The sequence below is a fragment of the Selaginella moellendorffii genome, unplaced genomic scaffold (genome assembly GCF_000143415.4).
Source record: "Selaginella moellendorffii unplaced genomic scaffold, v1.0 SELMOscaffold_28, whole genome shotgun sequence".
NCBI classification, from domain to species: Eukaryota; Viridiplantae; Streptophyta; class Lycopodiopsida; order Selaginellales; family Selaginellaceae; genus Selaginella; species Selaginella moellendorffii.
The window spans coordinates 135,716-151,763 of NW_003314289.1; the positions used below are offsets into that span (position 1 = coordinate 135,716).

At 49.4% G+C, this 16,048-nt stretch overlaps 5 protein-coding genes across 5 annotated transcripts; all 5 read left to right on the top strand.

Moving 5' to 3' along the window:
* Nucleotides 1-475: 475 nt before the first annotated feature.
* Nucleotides 476-1,606, top strand: LOC112348243 (proline iminopeptidase-like; the record flags this gene model as incomplete). Its single annotated transcript, XM_024680403.1, has 4 exons — nt 476-673; nt 1,002-1,070; nt 1,126-1,233; nt 1,472-1,606. Coding segments are annotated over 4 exons (510 nt in total), but the record flags the coding sequence as incomplete, so codon positions are not given.
* A 66-nt stretch (nt 1,607-1,672) lies between these two features.
* On the top strand, nt 1,673-2,685 carry LOC9630019. The gene is made up of 5 exons (XM_024680666.1): nt 1,673-1,828; nt 1,881-1,994; nt 2,048-2,094; nt 2,152-2,380; nt 2,436-2,685. Exons 1-5 carry the CDS (start codon nt 1,733-1,735, stop codon nt 2,640-2,642), a joined length of 693 nt encoding a protein of 230 aa, XP_024536434.1. The 5' UTR covers nt 1,673-1,732; the 3' UTR covers nt 2,643-2,685.
* Nucleotides 2,686-3,797: 1,112 nt separating this feature from the next.
* On the top strand, nt 3,798-7,882 carry LOC9630020 (pentatricopeptide repeat-containing protein At5g27110). Its single transcript, XM_024680405.1, has 6 exons — nt 3,798-3,823; nt 3,929-4,009; nt 4,112-4,252; nt 4,413-4,642; nt 4,819-4,902; nt 5,232-7,882. The coding sequence occupies exons 1-6, from the start codon at nt 3,798-3,800 to the stop codon at nt 7,178-7,180; spliced, it is 2,511 nt and encodes an 836-aa protein (XP_024536173.1). The 3' UTR covers nt 7,181-7,882.
* A 407-nt stretch (nt 7,883-8,289) lies between these two features.
* LOC9630022 (transcription termination factor MTERF4, chloroplastic) lies at nt 8,290-9,970 on the top strand. The gene has a single exon (XM_002975446.2). It carries the CDS (start codon nt 8,354-8,356, stop codon nt 9,797-9,799), a length of 1,446 nt encoding a protein of 481 aa, XP_002975492.1. The 5' UTR covers nt 8,290-8,353; the 3' UTR covers nt 9,800-9,970.
* A 139-nt stretch (nt 9,971-10,109) lies between these two features.
* LOC112348353 (E3 ubiquitin-protein ligase ORTHRUS 2-like) lies at nt 10,110-13,244 on the top strand. Its single transcript, XM_024680739.1, has 14 exons — nt 10,110-10,551; nt 10,633-11,165; nt 11,221-11,343; nt 11,402-11,501; nt 11,546-11,607; nt 11,665-11,770; nt 11,823-11,925; nt 11,987-12,201; nt 12,260-12,430; nt 12,480-12,545; nt 12,593-12,748; nt 12,805-12,861; nt 12,915-12,968; nt 13,025-13,244. Exons 1-14 carry the CDS (start codon nt 10,153-10,155, stop codon nt 13,154-13,156), a joined length of 2,277 nt encoding a protein of 758 aa, XP_024536507.1. The 5' UTR covers nt 10,110-10,152; the 3' UTR covers nt 13,157-13,244.
* The last annotated feature ends 2,804 nt before the right edge of the window (nt 13,245-16,048 follow it).

Sequence of the window (16,048 nt, forward strand, 5' to 3'; positions counted from 1 at the left end):
TGTATTCAGCTCTCCCCTATGCCTATGCTCAGGTAGCTTTGGGTATGGTGGCAAGAATCTTACTTGAAACTGTCCTTTTCAGGTGATCATCGAACTATTCTACATTTTTGTTCCCCTTCCTCTTCTTCACACTCTACGGGCGTGGCAATCACGCCCAACAAGAGGGTGGCGGCAATTTGTTCCACTGGATTCTACACGCTGTGGAACCTCCCTCTTCTCGGGAAGAACTCTATATGGAATCATCACTTCTCAGCTCGGGGATATCACCACGTCGTTGAGCCCAGTGCAAGAGTTTTCGAGAGACTACTTGGGCTACGAGCGCCATTTCCTGGGTGTGGTCGCAGGCGTGTGCATCAAGTTGTTGTCTCGTCGTCACAATCGCGATCTTCTTCGGCCTGTGCATCGAGTTGTTGAACTTCCAGAGACGATGAAGCATCGCGGATGTAAACAAATTAACGCTTAATCTGATTAATTCAATGACTGCGCCGTGTCTTATCTAAGCATGGCACCATCCGGCCTGGAGCAGGTGCTACTCACGCCGCCTATTGACGCTGGATGCACTGCCGAGGCCGTGTATGGTGCTTGTTACAAGCGTGTCCCGCTCCAAAACATGAAGTTTTACCAGCGTTTCCCTCAGGATGAAGAGCTCGTCCGGGAGATTGTTTTACACTTGGCAAGTAGGGGGTGAGTCGATCTTTTCTTGCCATTTATATTTATATAAAGTGTGTGTGGCAAGCTCACACCAAGGAGCTTTCAGTTGCTTGGCTTGACAGGATTGGGATCTCTGGCTTTGAAAACCTACCTTCTTTTCTTTGTGTTTTTCTTCCTCATTCACTATAATTTATTTTTTCTTTTATTTCCTTCAGGTTGGGAGCGAGCATGGGATCCTGTTCTTGTACCTGGCATTAGCAAGCATCTTAGCTACACATTTCTTCAAGCGGTAGGATATTATCAACCCTTTGTCTCAAACGCTTTTTATTTTAACACTACTTCATGTATAGTTTGAGAACTGGCTGGATTTCGATACAAATCCTTTAAATGCACTGATGCACGAGCCTATCTACTGTCAGGTACGTCGGCCAAATGCAGTTCTCCGGAGGTGCCAATAGCGTGATCATGCTTCAGGGTGCGGCATCAAACTGGGCAGCACAAAAAGTAAGAGATGAACTGGATGAGCAGTTTGATCCAGTCTTTGCTGCAAAACATAGCGAGCCCGTTCTTTTCACGGGAGAGGTATGATTGGTCTTCTTCTGCTGATTTCCTGGCGAACGCTTGTCTCAGATGGTGTATTCATGGATCTTTGACGAGATAAAACCGTTGCATTCTCTAAAGGAGGCTGCAAACCTCCTAGCCGAGAAACGAGATTGGCCAGTTCTCTACAACCATGAGGTTTTACGCTCTAACAAGGTGCACTTTTTCTTTTCTCTATTCTCCTTTTGCGCAGAAGACATTCTTTGGCTGTGTCGTTCAGGTGCCCATGTACGTAAATGTGAACTTGTCAGAGGCGACGGCTGCGTCCATACCAAGAATAAGGCTGTGGATCACTAACGAGTTCATGCAAGATGGCTATCATCTCCTTGCGATGCTAAAAGGACTTTCCTTTTAACTTTCGAAATTCCTTTAGCTCTTAGGGTGGTCAGGGTTAGGGTTCCACATGGAGGGAGCAATTGGCGCCATCTTTCCCGCCGGAGCTGATGAAGAATTCGCCGGATCGGCTCCACCGGACGGAGGTATGGCATCTCACCTAGCAGCGCAAGAGCCGCCAGAAGAAGAAGCTGAGCGAGATGTGCGAGAAAGCGGTCAAGTGGACGATGATATGAAGCTCAGGGTAAGCGTAGCTATGGCAATACTCGTTTACTAGTGCTGCTTGATGCTCACAGGTGCTTGAGCTGCTGCGGAGGTGTGAAAAGTGGAAGAAATTCAAGGGGTTTAGGAAGTACTACTTGACCTCGGTTCCCACCGAGGATGATGTTGTCGTTGTCCACCCGCTTGAGGTATGTTGTCTTGAGGCTGTTTAGATGCTCACTCAAGTTTCTGGCCGCCACAGAAGAGCACAACCGCAGAGCAATGGAAGCACGTAATCACGTATAACAGGTCAGAGAAATCTCTCCAGTGACACCACATAATGACATGACGCTTGTGTGCTTGCAGGACTTGTTCCCAGCGCAGCTGCGAAATTCTCTACACACTTTTACGTTCGGAGTATTTCCCTCCGGAGCACAACAATGGGCGTTACATGATCCTGCATGTATGGAGAGGCGAGCAGCACCCTGATGCAGTATGGCCAAGCAGCTTCACAAAGCGTGCTCGGAGGAGACGGAACAAAAAGTATCGAGAAGAGTTTCATGCGCGATCATCGTCACCGCCGGTGCAGCTACAGGTTCTTCCATTCTCTTCGTTTAAGTTTTCCCTTGACTCATTCCCTTTTGCTCCAGGCCTACTGTGTGGGTGAAGGAAACGACCAAGTTTCATCGTGCTTTTCAACTGTAGCTGCCGAGCCAGAGGTGTGGCCCCGCACTTACGCAGCCTCATATCGCCGGTTGTGGGATTTGGTGAGGCAGATTGCAGCTATCGACAAGGAGACGGGAACTTGTCCTCGAGAGCTCTTGGAAGAAGCCAGCAAGCTTGAATACCGTTGTTGATGGGGTGACTTTCATCAAACAGATTGTACCATCATTCTGGTCAGCTTTTTTGTTGATGCAAAAGACGAGATGATCAAAGCAGCACTCACCAAAGGAGGTGTTGCAGCTCGGCCATGGAAGTTGTTTGCAGAAAGCTCTTAACACGTCCTCTTTATATTGCAGTTCCTTGAAAAAACTACAAGTCATCAAGGGACATTGTTTTTTCTTCCACTTTAGATACTCATACCACTCATGGATGGTGGAGCTCCTTCGGCATTGAAGTACTCTTCCCAGGATCTCTTCTTCTTGTCAAACATTTCAATCACTTGGACTTCCATTCCTTTTTCCCAATTTGATTTTGGTCCGCTGGAGTGGTGGACGATTGCAGGGCCGCCACAGCTGCTTGGTACTTTCTGGTAGGCCGTGTACAATGATTCGATGCCTATCTCGAACAAATCCAGTGGCAAGGAATCCATGGCGGCCACACCTCCCTCGCCGATTGCAAGTTTGTCCCCAGTTTCAACTTCAATGTTGCCTAACTGGTGTAGCTTGATGGTAGAGGCAGAAATCGTCTTCTTGTTCACCACCATAAACTCTGCGCCTTCACCCATGTCCTTGGTGAGTTGTTGAAGCACTCCACTTCATCTTCAACCTTGCCAGAAGGTCCTCACCATTTGCTACTGCTTCTTTGTGTTGTTTTTGGAGAATCATCCACAGGACAAGCTTGGGTATATAACTGTGTCCACTGAAGCCCACAAAGAAGTCACCTCCTGCCCATAATTGCCTGCATTTGTCTTCGTAACGTGGAGGCTGCCCGCTTGTGATCTGAAAGAACAATAGAGTGTGCTAGAGACACACCATAACTGTCCTTGAGTAGTAGAAGATGTAGAATATTGGCTCAATAGGAACTATGTTGAGAGTTACAAGTTACTAGTAAGTTTTAACATTCTGTCACTGAGAGTTTTGGGACTGATCAATAAATTATCAGGCACAGCTGATCTACGCACACCTCCTCCAGGTTCGGTCGACTTGTTTTTTCCTTCTCAATTTCCTCTCTTGTTTGCGAGACAAGTAGGGGCCTGCTTGTGGAAGCAACACTGATCTTACTGGAGGAATCCTTACTATGTTTTGGGACGTCTGTTCTTCACCCCCACTGCTGCCCCCATGTTTGGCACCATGTTTTGGGATGTTGGCTCAAAGAGGTAGACAAGCTTTAATTCTGAGCTTTTCACAAAGCTTATGTTTACTTTGCAACCTCATGGGATCCATATATTCTGCCGTGTATTTCATGGGAGTTTGCAACGTAGTGGGCAACCAGTTGTTTCAGTAGAGCAAGCTGAGAAAAAGCTGCTGAAATGTATTCAGCTCTCCCCTATGCCTTTGCTCAGGTAAAGCTACATAGCTTTGGGTATGGTGGCAAGAATCTTACTTGAAAGTGTCGTTGATCATCAAGCTATTCTACGTTTTTGTTCAGGCAGTTCCATACACAGGCATTGTCTACTCAATGATGAAACTCGAGTGGATGGCCGCAAAGTTTTTATGGTTCGTTTTCTTCTCCTACTTCCCCCTTCTCTTCTTCACGCTCTACGGGATGATGGGATGATGGCCGTGGCAATCACGCCAAACGAGAGGTGGCAATTCTTCCACTGGATAAAGTCATAACCACCTCTAAACCCTAAGCCCTAAACCCCTGGTGTTAAGATGGGTGAAGATAAGGATAAAGAAATGGCCAACAAGCCTCTTTACAAGTCCAAGCTTTTCATGCTGCTCAAGTCACTGGATTATGCACAGGACACTATCTGGTATGGCAAATAGCCCCCAAAGGCACTGGAGAGACTGTCAAAGCAAATGGACCTCATCCTTGGAGAAGTTGCGAGTCACGTATCTCAAAAGACACACTGTGGAGATGACGAGGACAGGTTTAGCAGCACCAGAGGCTTGCAGGACATCAGCCACAGAGCGGAATACAAAGACGAGGAACGAAAAGAAGTGGAATTGGCAGAAAACATCCAGCCAGCTCCGTGCGTTTCCTCAGCAATACCACTAGTAGCTCCCAAAGTTCCGGCCGCAGCAGAACAGATCTTCAAGCCTTGGGCTACACATACTCCTTGCGGAAGACACGCTGGTGATCCAAAAGGTTGCGGTGGTTCTTCTCAAGAAACTTGGAGCAACTGTGGTTGCCGTGGCCAATGGACAGGCCGCAGTGGAGGCTTGGAAGGGGAGCTTGAAAGATCAAGTGGTGGTAGACAAAGAGCGCAAGCCATTCAATCTCATTCTCATGGTATGGAGCTAGATCTTTCTTGTTCTCGCTGATCCTTGAGAGAACTTTTGGTTCCAGATGCCAAGAATGGATGGATATGGTGCCACTAGAGAAATCCGCAAAGCCACGGAGGGCAGTGGCAGCCATGTCCCAATAGTGGCACTCACTACTCACATGAAGGAGAGGAGTTTGGAGATGGGCATAAACGCATACCTCACCAAGCCTATAGATTGTAAGCTCATTTTATCATTGACAAAAAGAAGATTGTATGGACCTTGCCAAAAAATTCAAAGTCAATGAAAGTCAAATATTGTCAACATAAATCAAGTGAAGTCTTCTTATGCGCCCAGGAATCTCTAAGATTCTCCAGGCAGCACAAAGATCCACGCAAACGCTCCAGGAAGCAATCGCGGAGCTAGAGAGCACCACCAATCACACCGATCTCGCAACATACGCTTCCCTGCTGAGGCGATGCGCCCGCGAGCGAGATCTCCCCAGCGGCTGGCGAATCCACGCCCACATCCTCGCGTCGGGACGGGGCAGCGACGTGTTCCTCTCCAATCTTCTCCTCCACATGTATGGAAAATCCGGCAGCCTCGCCGACGCGCAGCGGATCTTCGATCTTCAGGCTCAGCGGAGGAACCTCTACTCGTGGACTGCTATGATCGCAGCACATGCCCAGTGCGGGCATTGCAAGGAGGCGCTAGTGTTGTTCCATCGCATGGATTGCGAGGGCGTGAGGGTTGCAGGGGTGACGTTCGTGGCCGTGCTAGGCGCTTGCGCTAAGCTGCGAGATCTCGCGCAGGGCCAGCACGCACACCAACGAATTCTCTCCAGCGGCGGCTTCTCCAGCAACATCGCGGTGGCAAATTCGCTGATCAAGATGTACGCCAGCTGCGGATTTATAGATCTCGCAAGAGAAGTTTTTGATGGAATGTACATACGAAACGTTGTCTCGTGGAATTCGATGATTGTAGCATATGCCCAAGCCCGGCATTTTGGAAAGGCGTTGGATTTGTTTGACAAGATTAAAGTGGAGCCGGATAGGGTGACTTTTGTCACTGCGCTTGGTGCCTGCTTGGATTTTCAGCAGGGAAAAGAGATCCACGACAGGGTCTTGGCTTCGCAGATCGAGCTTGATGCTGTTCTTGGAACCGCGCTCTTGAATTTCTACAGCAAGATCGGCCGCTTGAATGAGAGTAGAGATGTCTTTGATGCGATTCAAAGAAAAGATCCTGTCTCGTGGTCTGCGATGATCGCCGCATATGCCCAAAACGGGCATTGCAAGTTGGCAGTGGAGCTCTTTTGGAGGCTCGACCAGGAAGGCATCCATGCAAACCAAGTAACTTTCATCAGCGTGGTTGACGCATGCTCCGGCCTAGGAGATCTTCGCCAAGGGAAGGGACTACACGCGAGGATACTCGAGCTGGGCTTTGACAGCCATATCACCGTCAAGAACACGCTGCTCAATCTCCACGGCAAGCTCGGCAGCCTCGAGGACGCCGAGAAGGTGTTTCACTCGCGGGAGGAGAAGAATGTGGCGTCCTGGAATGCGATGATCGCCGCGTATACTCGTCACGGGCATGGATCCAGAGCAGCCCAAGCGCTGGAGCTCATGGACTTTGAAGGGACAAAGCCGGACGAGGTGACTCTCTCCGGGATCTTCGACGCTTGCGGTGACATGGGCGATTTAGCGTCGGGGAGGAAGCTCCATGCCCGGATCCGGGGAGGAGAGCTCGAGCAGGACGTCACGGTTGCGAACAGCCTGATCAACATGTATAGCCGGTGCTGGAGCGTGGTGGAAGCCGAGCTTGTTTTCCATCGGATGACAAAAAGAGATCTTATAAGCTGGAACAGCCTTATTGCAGCAAATGCCATGCACGGGCATCCAGCCGAGGCTCTCGATCTCTTCCGGGAGCTCAGCCTCGAGGGCTTTGCCGCGGACAACTTCACGTTTACGAGCACGCTGTTTGCTTGCAGCCATGGTGGCTTGCTCAAGGAGAGCCTGGAGGTGTTTGCGTCCATGATGGGGGATTACCAGGCGGTGCCATCGCCGCAGCACTATGGGTGCGTTTTGGATCTGCTTGGGCGGATGGGGAAGCTGGGCGAGGCCAAGGAGTTGATCGGTGGCATGCCTTTGGAGCCTGACTCTGTGGCGTGGATGAGCCTCTTGGGTGCGTGTAGCACTCACTCGGATGCCACCAAAGCTTTTGGACTGGCTGATAGTCTTGTGGAGCTCCAGCCAGAGAAGGCTGCTCACTATGTAGTTTTTAGTAATGTGGCAACCAAGTTTGAATAGCCATTTTCGATTCAACGTGATCCCAGCTCGCAAAGATTGAGAACTTTGACCCTTGCTTATGAAGAAACATTCATCTTCCTTCCTTTCTTTCTTACGCTACTTTCTTTCAAGAGCGGCATATCTGGAGAAGCAAGCAAGTAAAGTAAAAACAATATTCAGTTAGGGACACGAGATAGATTCAAGTTCAATGAAGAAAATAACTTTAGGAACTTCACGCCGTGATCGAAATTTTTTTGCGGAGGACAAGGGGAGGTGTTCATGCTTCAATGTCAGCCCAGGCATAAGGACTGATCGCTTTGACCTCTGACCTTCTTCCTGGAGAAAACTATAGCTTATGATCGTTTGATCAAAGGTCTACACTCTACTCATTCATTCTGGCCCTTCCTCAATGGCTTTCTCGGTAGCTGCAGGCCGTCGTTGCTGCATTATAAAACGTAGAGAAGTTTCAGAAAGAAATCTCTTTCTTACGTTATACAGACACCAGAGAGAACACCATTCCGATCCACGCCTAGCCAAAGGGAACATGGAACGCCATCTGCATCATAGACATTTTTTCTATAGCATTACCCTCCAGGATTTCCAGCCAAGATTTGAGTTGGAAAAACGTCCAAGGTCCTTCGTGAGGAGCAGATACATTTGTTCCACCTTGCATTCTCTATTGTTATTTCTTTTTAGATATTAAAAATGGAATTAAACAGTCCACCAATTCTAGTGAGCCGTATAATGATATGCATATACCTCCACGAGGCATGTGCTGTATGTATGGTTTTTTAAGGCTGTAAATCTCCATATGGCATTAGACATAGAAATTTTCCAGCTTTACCTATCTTATTGTTTTTAAAGTAGACATATAAGAGTTTCTTCCAGGTAATAAAATTCCACTCGGCCATCTCTCGAAAAGTCTGCTTGGTCTTGCGCACATTCCCTTTATGGGGAAATGCTGCCAATATGGTGTTTCATGTTACAATGTTTCGCTAGTATATCTCTTGCTTTAGAACTAAAGGATCAAACTTCTAAAACGGAAGCATCTTCATGAAGATTCTTAGTAGGGTTTAGGGTTTTCCTGGGTTCTAGCAGATGGGAAGAAATGCGATGGCGATGGCGCTCGCGAGGCGCTGGATCGCAAATGCGCGCTGCTCGCCATCGATCGGCAGCTCCAGGTACGTGGCGGGGATGGAATGCAGGGCAATCCCCGCGAGATTTCTCTTCACGGCGGAGGAGCTTGAGCAGCAACCGAGCAGCAGCCACCCGCCGGCGCCAGTGGTCCGGCCCTCGATCACCTGGGGCGTGGTGGGCGACAAGAACGCGCAGCGCGAGGGCCGCGAGCGAGTGCTGGACTACCTGCGCGGCGAGGGGATCAACACCGACGAGTTTGAGTCCGTGGAGCTCCCCACCACCGTGGACGTGATGGCCGAGCGCCTGGATTTCCTCAAGAATCTCGGCCTGGAGAAGATCCACATCAACGAGTATCCTCTCGTGGTGTGCTGCAGCGTCAAGAAGAACATGGTGCCAGTGATCAACTACCTCGAGGCGCTGGGCTTCTCGGCCGCGGATCTCACCAAGCTCCTGCGAAAGTATCCCATGGTTCTCCATTCGAGCGTCACGGTGGACATCCAGCCAGTGGTGATCTATCTCATGGGACTGGGAGTTCCAAGATCCATGGTTCCAAGGCCGCTCGTCAAGTACCCGGACATGCTGGGCTTCCGGCTCGAGGGGACGATGAGCACCTCCATCGCCTACCTGGTTAGCATCGGCGTCCACATCCGCGCCATCGCCGGGATCGTGCTCGAGTTCCCGGAGATCCTGGGGATGAGAGTCGGCAACAACATCAAACCCAAGGTGGACTTCCTGTGTGGCCTGGGCATGCCGCGCGAGGCCGCCGGGAAGATCCTCGAGCACCACATCCAGATCCTCGCGCACGACCTCTCCCGGATGAAGGACAACGCGGCGCTGCTCGAGAGGGCGGGTGTGAGCGGCGATGGATTGCCCGGGCTGGTGCTGCAAATGCCCACCGTGCTCGTGGATCCGATCGACAAGCTGGTGGAGTCCCTGGCGGACTGGCTGGAGAAGACGCTCAAGGTCCCGCGGGCGAGCACCGGGAGAGTTCTCGAGAAGTTGCCGCAAGTCCTCTACCTCCATCGCCGCTTCGCGGCGGCGCGCGTGAGTTTCTTCCAGGCCAGGGGATTCACCACGCAGGAGATCGGCAAGATGGTGGTGCTGTGCCCGCAGATCCTTGTGCTGGATCCCCGATCGATGAGGGAATCGATGGAGTTCTACGTGAAGCAGATGAAGCGGAGCATCAAGGAGCTGGTGGAGTTCCCGGCCTTCTTCACGTATGGGCTCGAGGAGAGGATCCGGTTCCGCTACAAGCGCGTGGCGGAGAAGGGTCTGAGCTTCAGCCTGGCGTGGTTCCTGAATTGCAGCAATGCGGTGTTCCAGCAGAGGATCGCCGGGCCGATCCACGAGGGCGAGAGGGCCGAGGGATTGTTCTTGATGGGTGGTCCTGTCCGGCAGCTCGCCAAGCCCTCCTCCAGTGACGATGAGCTCGATGGTAGTGACGACGATGACGATGGAGATGATCGTTACGATCAAAGAGACGGCAACGATGTTGAATTCTAGAGGCGGAGGATGCGATTCTAGTGATACTGCGCTCCCCGATGGAAGATGAATCGTTAGACGGTGATCTTCCTGTTTGAGTTTGCTGGAGGGAGAGCTTCCAGCTTCGGCTATATGTATACTACTGTTCTTGGCGCCCAAATTTGAAAATATTGATCTACACGGTTGCTCTTTTTTTCTGCCTAGGGCACTTCTAGGGCACTTTAGCTTTTGGGTCTGGCGCCCAAATTTGAAAATATTCTCTAATTGTTTCTTTTTAAGGGGCTCTTGGTGAGCGGGAATAATTTTGAAAGCAAAGCCCTTCATCCTAGGGTTTAGGGAGATCGCTACGTCTCAAAGGTAGGGCCTTCAAGGCGATGGAGCTCGCTTGCGAGAATGGGAGGTGTCTGGTTTGCAAGAGGGAGCCGCCAGAGCAGGAGATCCTGCCTTGCGCCAGCTGCGGCTGTCTGTGGCATCTTCAATGCCTCAAGACGCCCAAGACCCTGGCGGATGTTCGTCCTGACTACTGGGAGTGCCCGGATTGCGAGTACGATCCGGCCAGCAGCGGGAAGCCGCCGCCAAGCGGTGGTGGTGGAGATAAGGTGCTGCTGACAAAGATCCGTGAGATAAATGCGGATAACACTCTCTCCGACGTCCAGAAAGCAGCGAAGCGGCAGAAGCTACTAAGCAATGGTGCTGTTCCGGCTGGAAGTCAGGAAGATCGAGATGAGTTGATTTGCATCTTTTGCCAGGGCCCTCTCGATCGCCCAGTCACGGTATGTTTCCTTTCCTTTTGTTCTCTCTTCTCTGTTCTTTCTTTCTGCAAGAAAACTAAGTTCTTTCTCCTTTTTTTCTAGACACCTTGCGGCCACAACTTCTGCCTCAGATGTCTCCAGAAGTGGTTCGCCCAGGGACACAAGAAATGCGGGAAATGCCGGGTGGATTTCCACCGAAGTTTTATTCAGCAGCCAAAGATCAACCCGGTGCTTGTGCAAGCCATTCGAATGGCCAAGACTGCTGCCAGTGGGGTGAGCTCATCAGCTTCCAAGTCCGTCCAGTTCCTCCAAAACCAGCACAGGCCAGACAGAGCATTCAAGAGCGAGAGAGCGAAGAAAGCCGGCTTGTCCAACGCGTCGAGTGGCAGGATCTTCGTCACGGTTGGCAAGTATCACTTCGGGGCTATACCAGCCGAGAATGACCCCGAGAGGAACTTGGGAGTTTTGGTTGGCGAGACTTGGGCGGATAGGATGGAGTGCAGGCAATGGGGTGCTCACAGCCCCCACGTCGCGGGAATCGCTGGGCAAAGCGACAGAGGTGCTCAGTCTGTGGTCATGTCTGGTGGCTACGAGGACGACGAGGACCATGGAGAATGGTTTCTCTACACCGGGAGGTGAGATTCATCTTGTTCTTACATGCGTTCTTTATGGCTTCCATTTTCGTTGCAGTGGTGGCAGGGATTTGAGTGGTAACAAACGAACGAACGATCAATCGTTCGACCAGGTCTTTTCGAAATCGAACAGAGCTCTCTCTGTAAGCTGTTTGAAAGGGTACCCCGTACGCGTTGTGCGGTGAGCTTGTTGTTTTTGTTTTTCCTGGTTCTAGTATTTAGTAAGCGTGTTTTTGCAGATCGTCGAAAGACGTGCGTTCTGCTTACGCACCTCAAGAAGGCCTGAGGTACGATGGACTGTACAGAATTGAGAGATGCTGGCGGAAAATCGGTCTCAAGGTAAGAGTGGTGTTTACTGCAATCGTTGCTAAGTCGTGAACCAGGGCTTTCTGGTGTGCCGGTATTTGTTCGTCAGGTGTGACAACGAGCCGGCACCCTGGACAAGGTGTGTGTTTCTGAAAATTTTATCATGTATATTCTTTCTGATAATTCTGGTGATTAGTGAGGACTATGGTGATCGGCCACGTCCACTTCCGGAGATTGCAGAGCTTAAAAATGCCACGGACGTCAAAGAAAGGAAGACGGAACGGCCGGCATGGGACTGGAAGGTAAAGATTGTGTTACCTGCTTTCACTATGCTCTTTAACATGGCAGTTTTAGGAGGACGAGAATGTCTGGGGATGGACTAAGGCACCTCCAAGTTATAATCCGTCATCTGCTCGGAAGAAAACTGTATCGTCAAAGGAAAAGGAACTGAAAACCAGTACGTACTGATCTCTACTTGCTTAAGTCATTGCCTACTCACGACAATGTTCTTTCTGTAGGATTTGGATGTGGCCTTTGCAAAAATGTATTGCAACGTCCGCTTTGCGCTCCTTGTGGCCACAATTTTTGTCAGTCTTGTTTGATTGGTCATTTTGCTGGCCACAAGGACGTTCGAGAGAGGGGCAATGGCCGACGGTCCCTCAGAGTTCGGAAGAACCAGAAGCTGTGTCCTCAGTGTAACAAGGACATCGCTGATTTTCTGGAAGCCCCTGCAGTAAGTAGACTTCTATCGGAAATCTTGCTGGAGATTTAAGTTTTTCTATTGTCATCAGGTCAACAACGATATGGATAATGTCATTCAAAAGCTGAAAGATGCCATTGCGAAACAGGAAGAGGAAAATCGTGATACTGCTGCTGATGACGATGGAGATGAAGGGGCTGAAGAAGCGGAAGAAAACGAAGAGGCTGACGAAGAGAAGGACGAGGATTGTTTCGGACGTGTGGTATAATTTGGCTTATCATTTTTTGTGGAATTGAAATGTGCTCATGCAGGGTGCGAGTGTTACGGTGGGCAAGGAAATTGAGATGGAAAGTGCCATTGCCAAGAGAAAAGAGAAGGTGGATTTTCATGTTTTCTTTTGTTTCACTAATGCTTGGCATCACAGGATATAGCTGCAAATGCAGGAGTCAAGGTAAATGAGGACACGACTGTAAACGGAGAACTTTTTGTACTCAAGGAAAAATCGGCACGGAGAACGCTCAAGGTAAATGAGGATACGAATGGTGTACTATCGGTGGGCAAGGACACGAAAACAGTCAAGGTAAATGCTTTCTCTATTTTGGCCTCGATGAAGATTAATTTGGTGGATGGTTCCAGGGTTCGACTGGAAAACATTCCTTGGGCAAGGAAAACTCGGCCACCATTGATGTGGAGGTAAAAACTCCTTTTACTTCGGTTTAACTGACGTTTAGCGTTTTGTATGGCAGGATGGCGATGAAGAACTTTCCATGAGGGGAGAAGAGGCTCCTAGAAAAGCCAAGGTGAATGCTATGAGCTCTCTTTACTTTCCCCTCACTAAGCGTTTTGGTAATGGCAGGAAGTGGGAGAACTTCGCTTGGGAAATGGCAAAAGAGCTGCTGTGGACATCTCTAGCATTGCAAAGAGAACCAGAAGTAAGGGAACTGTGGAGCAGAAGAAGTCTGTTGTTATCGTTTTGGATGATGATTGACTAGCCTTTCATACATTTTAAGTTTTGAGAATTCTTTAGTATGTTATCTTTCTCAATTCTTAACTTAATCGATTGTTAATATGAAGTATACAACGTGCGGACGCCAGGCAAGATGATGGTAGTCGTTTTTCTGTAACATACTGAGGAAGCCTGGTAGTAGTAAACGTAGGGCACAGTATTCGCAGCGCCACTCACTGTAAGGAAACGTAACGAAACGAGAAAACTTTGGCCTCAAAACCTTTGATGTTCCTGTCCTTGCAAAACTCGCTCCACAAGCGCTCCAGGTGCTCCGTCACCTCCTCGTCTTGCTTCGATGCGTCTAGCGAGGCAAGGCTTGTAAGTCCAGTCCGCGAGAGCAGCATCCGGCAATCGAAATCAACCATCCAGTCCATCTGCGCTCGCGCGTCCTCCCAGCGCAGCGTTGTAGCACAAACACTGCTCTCGGCATCTGGCAGGCGGGCGATGTAGCAGAGTGCCAGCACCAGGAACAGCGTCAGAGGGATGCCATCTCGCAAGCACGGCATCTAAGCATGCGTGCTCGTCCAGCGCCGCTGCCTCCTCCTCATGCGGCTGAGCTGACTCTGGAGACGAACTTGGACACCGCCTGAGCATAATTAATATCCCTTGAGATGAAGTTCCTGACAACATCATTAACACCTTCCCTGGTTTCAAGGTCTCAGACGGGTAGCGTGGTACGCCTCAGATCCGCAGATAAACTACCCAGCAATGGAGTTAAACGGGCCGTGGAGGAAAACTACCTAGTGACAAGAGATTTCTATGAAAAGACCTGGAAAAACCTGGAAAGCATCGCAACGTTATTGAAATGGATCTCTTGCCCCGCAAGCCTTGCAATGGGGAATTCAGATGCAAGAAGTCTTTTTTTATTGGTTTCTCTTGTCGACAACAGTTGCAGGGCGATGCAAAGGGGAGGCGGAGGAGAAGTGGAGCATCAAATTCTCCCCTTACCAAAGCTACTGGACTTGGTGTCCAAGGTTGTATGCCGCACTACCATGCCATCTCGGCTTTGCACGCAGCACGCTCGCATCTGGCTTGGGCGCTACGACCTCCGAATCTATTACGACCACAAGTTGACGTGTAAGTTTTGTGCCTCTCCAGAGTTATATATGTTCAAGTGTTTTGTTCGACGAGATGGCCAGCTTGGGACATAGGATTCTAGCATGCAAGAGGAGGAGGAGGTATGTACATGTTTGTGTGCACAAACTTTGATTCTTTTCTTCTTGCCAGGTTCTAGCAAATGGTTTTTGCAAGGAGCGCACTCCGTCCTTCATGGAGAAAGGTGTGAGGGACTGCACTGTTGAAGCAATGTGGTAATAGCTTCCATTATTCAACACATAGATTTAATCTCGGCATTGGTTTTTGTGATGAAGGGTGTTCCCCTACGAAAAGAAAGAGGCATGGCTGATGAACAGGACTACGATCTCGCAAAGCCACCGGACACGGCGATGTGGCGTGCTTATAAACAGTACGTTGGGCATCCCGTGGTGGTTCTTAGAGAGCATAGAATGATTCGAGGCCGCATCCTTTGCAATATCTGAATACACCCGGTTCCTTGGCTGGGAGACAAAGTCGAAGCACAGCAGGGATCATCTCTTTCCACCGGCAATCGAGGAATTCGAAAAGGAGGACCTCATAAGAGAGGACATTCCAATACCAGCACTTGACGTACTTGTAAGCTCCATGTAAGCCCTTAAATATAAAGTCCATAGATCGAGATGAGGGCGAAACGTTTGCGAGGCTGGAGCGATGACAGCCATGGCGGCGCCCCTGGAGGTATGTGCTGAAATGATTCAGGAAGTATTCACTCTTCTGGTAGATTTCGCAGGATTATTGAGAGTGCTGGTATCTGGCAAGGTGAACGAGGCAATGAAGGTGGGTTTTCCCTGCTTCTTTCTGCGATTTGGAAGTAATATGGCATGTGTTCTTCTGTTGTAGCGCAAACCGAGACGGCGACTGGACCCGCTGTCTGGAAATGTTATCGTGAAACTTTTTGAGAGTTACTTCGAGGAAGCACTACTCTGACGGGGTATGAATGGTACGTGACGAGCTTTGTTCCTGTTTTTTTCCTTCGTGTGATGATAGGCGTATCCTTGTGGAAACTATCTATCCATCTGACGTTGCGGATTCCTCGACTGGACTAGATTCGGCGGTTCGAGCAGAAGCTTTATATGCGTTACAGCAGCTAAAGAGAAGTCGGGATTCAACGTTAAGCATTTTGTACAGATACTCGGGGTTTTACCGCCTTCATGCCATTTCACGAACATCTAGAGGATCGGCTACATGAACTCACTGCTTCAGACGCTTAAGGTAATTACTTTTATCTCTTATCCTTTTGTTGGTTTTTCCACAGTTGTGATTCAGGCAGTGTACCATATGCCTACGACCAAGAATGCTGTTCCCATTCACTGGCCTTGCAGAGCCTCTTTGGCAAGCTGCAATATAGTGGTGCTGTAGGAAAACTTTATTTATAACAATTTAATACAATTCTGTCAAGAATTTACCTAGAATATCCAGGAATATCTAGTATATTCTTGAATATTCTTCATAGATTTTTTAAAACTTTTCATATATAAACTTAAGCCAAAACCTAAAGAAACTAAGATAAGAGAAACAAATGGCCATTTCTCTGTCTGGTGTTCCTGTCCCATAGGCATTGGTGATGAAACAATCTCCGGACAGCGTCACAAAACGCTGGATCCGGAAGAAACGCGTTCCGCCAGCAGCAGCAGGGTAGCAAGAGCAAGGGCGAGCAACATTCTCATTCGTCGCAGAATCTACCTGATGAGCGCGAAGAACATCTATAGAGTTATTGAAAGAACTCTGCTGCCATTCTCACGAGAAAAGGTTGAAAAATAGTTTATTGATGATAGTTTG